Genomic DNA, 7533 nt, shown 5'->3' with positions numbered 1-7533 from the left:
GAAACCCACAGTCGGTTAGGGAAGAGCATCCCCCCTGCCTGAGAAGGGCAAGGGAAAGCCACAAAGGACCAACAAGCACTCCTTCAAGCAAAAACTTGGAATCAGAATTGAGAGAAAAAACTCTCTTTGCAATTTCGAATCCCCTTATTGTACTAAATCAAATAAGGAGTAGGAACAAATTCTTACATCAACTAGAGATGAAGAAAAAGAAGGCTTAGTAAATGGGGCAAACTGAACAAAAATAATTTAGATTTCATTGATGATGATGGGCCCAAATCCAAGTCCAATTCAAGGAGGGAGAGAGAGAGAGAGAGAGAGAGAGAAAGAGTCTATTATGTTGATTCACGTTATAAAGTAGGGCTATACATGGGTCGGTTTAGGCAATTCACCATATTGCTCTAAACCAAATCAACAAAGTTGGTTTTTATAGTATTCAAATCAAAATCAACAAATTGAATTGCAAAATCACATGTGTGATTTTTATATTAAGTGGGTTAAATTCGATTTTCATTGTTTTATTTCTTTTAACACTTGTTATGCTTTTATAATTCAACTCTTATTGAACTTTTTGTATATATGTATTATCATACACTAATTGAAAGATAAATACTAATTTAAAATATATTATTCATAAAAATAAATAAGAATAAAAAAATAAAATAAGATTATTCGTGTGTATCTTTAATATATATACACATACATTCGAGTCAAATTAAACTTTTAATTTTTTAATCCAAAAACCCAAATTAAAATTTAATTTTATAATTATTTTCAAACCATAATTATACATAACTAATAGTTTCGGCTGAGATTTATTCGAGTTATTAAATTTTTTTATTTAACTTTTTATTATACACCCCTAACAATAAGGATAAATCTTTTTATTTTAATTTACTTTTGATTAAAATTTAAATTTAAAATTTCAATATTTTAAAAATAATTTTAGGATTATTAAGTAAAAATTTATTAGTTAATAATGAAACATCGATCATAAAATATATAATGACTTTATTTCATTTTGTGAATCAAATAAAAAGCTCATAAGACAACAATTAATTGTGAACCCTATCGATATAAAACAACCAAATACTGATTAAGGAAAATGCACTTGCTATGATGCTTGAAAAGGAAAATTCTTGCTTACCCTAATTCATCATAAATCAAGTTATGATAAAGATGATGTCAACAATCTCCTTTTATTTATTTATTTTTTCCATTCCATGTGAGCCATATGCAAAAACGAGACAAGACCTCCCAAGTCATTAAATCTCCGTCATTGATTTAAAGAATTGGACTTTTATTTTTTGGGAGAAGGAATATTGAATAAGCCCAGAAAGAAGACGAATGGGTGTCTGTCACTCAGTTGGTCTTTTGCCTTCAATAATTTTTGGCATAATCTCCTTGCTTTCTCACAATATCTGCTTATAAATTATAGCTTCAGTAGCTTCATTAATCACACCTGTCTGTTTACTCTTGGAAGAGAGGAAATATTGCAGAGAAATGGAAAAGAAACAGACAGATGTTAGAGAAAGCCATGTCCTGGTATTCCCTTTCCCAATACAGGGTCACATAAACCCAATGCTTCAATTCTCAAAACGTTTAGCCTCAAAAGGTCTCAAGGTCACCCTAATCGCCAGCACCTCCATTGCCAAATCCATGCAAACTCCCCAGGAGAGTTCCATCAATATAGAAACCATTTTTGATGGATTCCAGGAAGGAGAAAGAGCAGCAAGCCCTGTTGAATATATGGAGCGTTACGAGGCCACAGTCCCACTAAGCTTAGCTGAGCTGATAGAGAAACATGGCAGCACTCCATACCCAGTTAAGTGTATTGTGTATGATTCTATTATGCCCTGGGCTTTAGATGTGGCTCGAAGTTCAGGGATCTCTGGAGCTTCATTTTTCACTCAATCCTGTGCGGTTTGTGTTATATATTACCATGCTATTCAAGGGGCATTGAAAGTTCCTTTGGAAGAAGAACCTGTGGCTGTGGTGTCTTTGCCTTCCTTGCCACAGTTGGAGTTCAATGATCTGCCACCGTTCGTGAATGGTGCAGGGTCATATCCAGCAATTTACGAACTTGTTTTCGGCCAGTTCTCAAACATCGACGATGCTGATTGGCTCTTCTGGAACACCTTTAATGGGCTTGAAGATGAGGTAGGCTCCACATCCCCTGCATTATCGATGTATAAATATATGTTTCTCAACATGTGATGCCATATGTGTTTTAGATTTACACTAGATGATAAAAATTCTCATACAAATGATAAAAAATGAGTGGTCTATCTTAAATTTAAAACTCAACATATATATATATATATATGATACAACCTACATATAAAATAGGATATAGCCACATGTTTATATTTTAGATCTACGATGTACTTTTTTCAACATATTTTATTTTACTTATTTGGAAATTCTTGCCTAAACTTGATTTATTATAAACTCAAAACACAAATATATAAAATGTAAGTATTTAAAAGGTGAGTTCCATCATATTTTAGATCCATGATAGATTGATCTAAATAAAAAAAAAAATCATTTATACATACATCTTCAAATTTTTTTTTATAATTAATTTTGATAAAAATTTAAATTGAAATTTTATAATTTTAAAAATAACTTTAATACTATTAAACTAAAATTCATAGATTCATGAATGCTTAAGTAATAACTAGTTTTTTGTAATTATTTTTTTATTAAACCATAATTAAAATATATATTTCTCTCATTATAAATTCACATGGTATATATACATGAGATACAAGACAGGACAAAGAAGATAGATTAAACTAAGTTTGGCTATGCAGTGGAACTTGAAAGCAAAAACTCTAATGTCCCAAAATACAATTTATTCCCCAAACTTCCCAAAAAAAAAAAAAAATTGCAGTTTACAGATTTTGAAGTTTGAATAATGGAGAAATCATGTACCACCAAACCCTTTTTTAATTAATTAGCACTTATAGTATTGTTTAATTAAATAATAAACAATACATGCAAACACTAATTGAAAAGATTAAAGGGATTTATTATGGTAATTTATTAGGAAATTACAGTTCAGCCTATAGGCTAAAAAAATTAATATTATCATCTGTTTTGTTAATTTTATCTAATCTTTTTAATTTTAATAAAATTTGTTAAAATTTTAAAATACATAAAAATTTTTATTTAATTTTTTTAAAATTTTGAAAATTTATTATAGTTTTATTATTTATTTTTTTTACACATTCTTCTACTTCATTTTCTGATTGATCTAACCTTTTTGATACCATCAATTACTTCTAAATTTTACTTTAATATTCTTCCTGAATCAAAATTCTTGGTCAGTTGATTAAATTAGATGATTTTAATTATATATATATTTTTTATTATTATCAAATCTCATCATTATTTGATACTCAATAGTTATCTAAATGAAATTATGAAAAAGTTGATAGATGTGCTAACGTTGAATTTTAATGATAATTTTAAATAAGTTAAAAATGGAATTTAAAATTAGATAGAAGAAAATTAATAAAATTTAAATAACTTTTACAAATTTAGGCAGTTTTATTAAAATTTAAAAAAATTAATAAAATTGCCAAGACACTGACATTTTATCCATAGGCCTTAAAGTTCCATATAAGAACAAAATTAAAATCACAAGCAAAGTAGTGAATAATGAAACAGATGGAAAATTTTTCACTGTCTTCCTCTAAGACTAAGCACATGTGGACCCTGGTTAGGTTTCCATCCTATCATTCCAAGAATCTAGACATGCATAAAATAATTCTTACCAACGTAAATATATATACTCAATTAATTAATAATTTTAATTTTAATTAAAATTATGATAAATCTCATATAAATATATATATATGTATAAAATTTTCTATTGATTGAATATTTGTACACTTTAATAAAGATAAAAATTTTTTGTTTTAAAAATTCTTTTTTATGAACTTTTTTTGTTAGTATTGTCCCAAATAAAGTGTCCAAAAGAGATGAGTTAGGATAAATTTTAGAGTGAATAGGTGATTTCATATAGATAACCTACATAAAATAGTAAGCCAAGAATAAATAAAAATTATATTTTTAAAAAATAGTTATTAGGTAGTTATTATTGTTTAGGATTCACTATATAGTTAGTTAAAATTTGTCTTGCCTAGACTCGGTCTACCATGAATTTAAGATATAAGATATATGGTGGGACTTACCTATTAAATATATGAGTTCTATATATTTATATTTTGAATTCATGATAGACCAATCGAGTACAAGTAAGAATTTCCTAATTAATTATTGTTTTATGAGACTCATTTATTGGCAATCTCTTTTTAAGGATAAAAGACAAACTTTGTATATCAACAAGTTTCACCGAGATACTTATGACCTTTACAAGGGTTTCCATATACTCCAACATTCCTCATGCTTCAAGATGTTTGGCAATCTTAAATAAATTTTCTCTTTGAAATATAATCACTCTCAATCCCACAATTACAAAACTGAATACTCCTTCTATCCTATTGTAATAGATGATTTAGAAAAAAAAAATTTTGGTCCCATTTTGTTTGCTATTTTAAAAAATTAAGAAAATATTAATTTTTTTTTTCAATTTTATCCTTGTCTATTGTTATTATTTTCAATGCATTTATCTTTTCTTAATACCTTTCTACATTTCAATAATATTATAAAGGTAATTTAATTAATTATTAATTTTTTTCTTTTATAAAAATGATGCAATCTAATTATTTTTTTAATTTTTGTGCAAAACTCTTTAAAAAACTATCACATGGGATAAACAGAGTAATTATTAAGGGGGAGAGAGAAGATTTGCTTAGAAAGAACAAATATGTTTAAGGCTAAATAATGAAATCTCTTCAATGAACTCAAGAATTCACCAATAATCAAAACGCTTTCATCAAATTCAAGTTTGAGTTTTTTGTTGATGCTCAAGTTTGAGTTATGGGACTAACAAATGTTATATTTTTATAATTTTTTTTATATATTTTAGATTTTTAATTTTTTATATAATTTTTATTAGAATACAAAATTTTTAACTTTGAAAATGATTCAATACTATTAGACTAAAATTTATTTATGTGATTAATATAGCTTGAAAATGATTTCCGTATTTATAAAATATTATATCAGGTTGTATTATACATAGCAGTTGTGTCTCTGTGATACTAATTTGTGAAAATAAATTAGTTGCTGAATAATATATGCAGCATTGTATTCTAATTTCTTATTAATACAACACTAAATTATCAGGTAGTGAATTGGATGGCAAGTAAATGGCCGATCAAGCCAATTGGACCAACAATTCCTTCAATGTTCTTAGACAAGCGACTGAAGGATGACAATGACTATGGTCTCAGCCTCTTCAAGCCCAATTCGGATGTTTGCATGAAGTGGCTAGACTCAAAGGAACCAAGCTCAGTTGTTTACGTATCATTTGGAAGCCTGGCTGCCCTTGGAGAAGACCAAATGGCAGAATTAGCATGGGGTCTAAAGAGAAGCAACACCTACTTCCTATGGGTAGTAAGAGAATCAGAAAAAGATAAGCTACCAAACAACTTCGTAGAGGAGACTATAGAAATGGGACTAGTTGTAACATGGAGTCCTCAACTGGAAGTTTTGGCTCACAAGTCTGTGGGGTGTTTTATAACTCATTGTGGGTGGAACTCAACGCTGGAGGCATTGAGCTTGGGAGTGCCAATGGTGGCCATGCCACAATGGACTGATCAGCCAACCAATGCCAAGTTTATCACTGATGTTTGGCAAGTAGGAATTAGAGTGAAGGTAGATGAAAAAGGCATTGTTACTAAAGAAGAGGTAGAAAGATGTATAAGAGAAGTCATGGAAGAAGATGCAGGAAACGAGATGAAGAAGAATTCTGAGAAATGGAAGAAACTTGCCTGCATGGCAGTAGATGAAGGTGGAAGCTCCGACAAGAACATGGAGGAATTTGTAACAAAACTCGTATGCAGTTCTAATGGTTTCAAAGAGTGAAACAATTAGTTCTTCCATTAGATTAGTAGATCAATGATTTGATTGTCTGTTTCTGGTGTACACGGAATTATAGGTTCAAACCTCATTGTGGGCCTTTTTTTTTTTCGTTACAGATTTCTGTGGGATGTTTGTGCTGCTATCTGAAGAAAACTTGTGAATCCATGACAACTAAGATTGAAGTTAGGCTTTAATTGGTTTTGGTTACTTTTTTTTTTTTTTTCTCTATTTTGAAAACAAAAGGCAAAATATGTGATTTCTTGTTAGACATATAACATACCACACTGCAACAAATATTAGAATTAGCAGTAAAAAATTTTGCGGCGATAATAATTTAACTGCTATAATGTTAACATATAGTAACAATCTGAAAGCTTGTTGTTAATAGCATATAAAAAGAAATAGCATCAATTATTATTCATTGTTATTACCATTGATAAACTTTTGACGGCAATAATTGTTACTACTAATAATTTTTTTTGCACCAACCATAATGCTTTTGTAAAATATATATGGCCTTAATTTTTTAGCAGTAACATGTAATAATTCATATATTACTGCTAAAAGTATAAAATTTACTACTATAAATTTATGGCAACAATATAAAAATTATTACATGTTGATGCTAGAAAATTATGACCATAAGTATTTGACAACAAAATTATGATTGCTAGAAAAAAAAAGTTATTAACAACAATAATTATTACCACCAAAAGTTTATCAATGGTAATAAAAAATGAATAACAATTGCTGATACATCTTTTTTATGTACCATTAGCAGCAATTATTCATGTTGATGCTGCATATTAACTTTATAACAGCAAAATTAATGTCATTGTAAATTTTTTTATTATTAATTTCAATATTTGTTGCAGTGAGAAGAAGCTAATGTTCAATTTCATACAAAATTAAACTTACAGCTCAAGGGAAGCCTGGATGTTGAAGCCTGTATCTGAATGTCATGTGGTTTTCTATCCCCTTATAGATTTTCTTCTTCTTCTTGTTATTTTGATGGTTTAAAGCTTTAAATTGTGTCGTTAGGGCCACTGCCTAATATGGTGTGACAGAGTGTCCAGTACGTCAAACAGTTCTAGTCCTACGGTCGTGTTCAAAATCGTATACTCTACTGAGAAGATATTGAATAAGGGCTCACGATGCAGAAAGCCACAACACCAAGCCGTGCGAATTGAGACAATCACACAGCCTGGCCGCGCAAGAGGTCACCAAGGTCCAAAGGCTTACATGATCAAAGAGGCTGAAATACACGGTTTAGAAGAAAATTGTAGAGTCCCAACAATAGCCTACCACGTGAAAATTAATTCATCTAAATCAGGAAAAATTATATAGTAAAACGGTGATGTTATATTAATATTTTACATGAAATAGCATAAGTAATAGAAGTTTGACAAGTATAAAAAAGTAGTTATTGAAATTTAAAAAGAAAAAAAAATAACTACTTAGTGTTTATAATTTTTTGAAATTCATTAATTTATCATTTCATGTAAACTATCCTAGGTGAAATAGTCAATGTAGTATATA

At 29.0% G+C, this 7533-nt stretch overlaps 1 protein-coding gene across 1 annotated transcript; it reads left to right on the top strand.

The window, feature by feature from the left end:
• The first annotated feature begins 1305 nt into the window (after positions 1-1305).
• LOC110669030 (UDP-glycosyltransferase 74E1) lies at positions 1306-6188 on the top strand. Its single transcript, XM_021830480.2, has 2 exons — positions 1306-2157; positions 5257-6188. The coding sequence occupies exons 1-2, from the start codon at positions 1501-1503 to the stop codon at positions 5995-5997; spliced, it is 1398 nt and encodes a 465-aa protein (XP_021686172.2). The 5' UTR covers positions 1306-1500; the 3' UTR covers positions 5998-6188.
• The last annotated feature ends 1345 nt before the right edge of the window (positions 6189-7533 follow it).

Source organism: Hevea brasiliensis, chromosome 2 (assembly GCF_030052815.1).
Source record: "Hevea brasiliensis isolate MT/VB/25A 57/8 chromosome 2, ASM3005281v1, whole genome shotgun sequence".
Classification (NCBI taxonomy): domain Eukaryota; kingdom Viridiplantae; phylum Streptophyta; class Magnoliopsida; order Malpighiales; family Euphorbiaceae; genus Hevea; species Hevea brasiliensis.
Note: the sequence above shows the minus strand (reverse complement) of the source record. Positions and strands in the feature narration are given on the sequence as shown.

Coding starts and splice junctions, on each gene's coding strand:
- LOC110669030 (XM_021830480.2), top strand. CDS start 1,501: ATGGAAAAGAAACAGACAGATGTTAGAGAAAGCCATGTCCTGGTATTC. Junction 2,158..5,256: donor TTAATGGGCTTGAAGATGAG/GTAGGCTCCACA, acceptor CTAAATTATCAG/GTAGTGAATTGGATGGCAAG.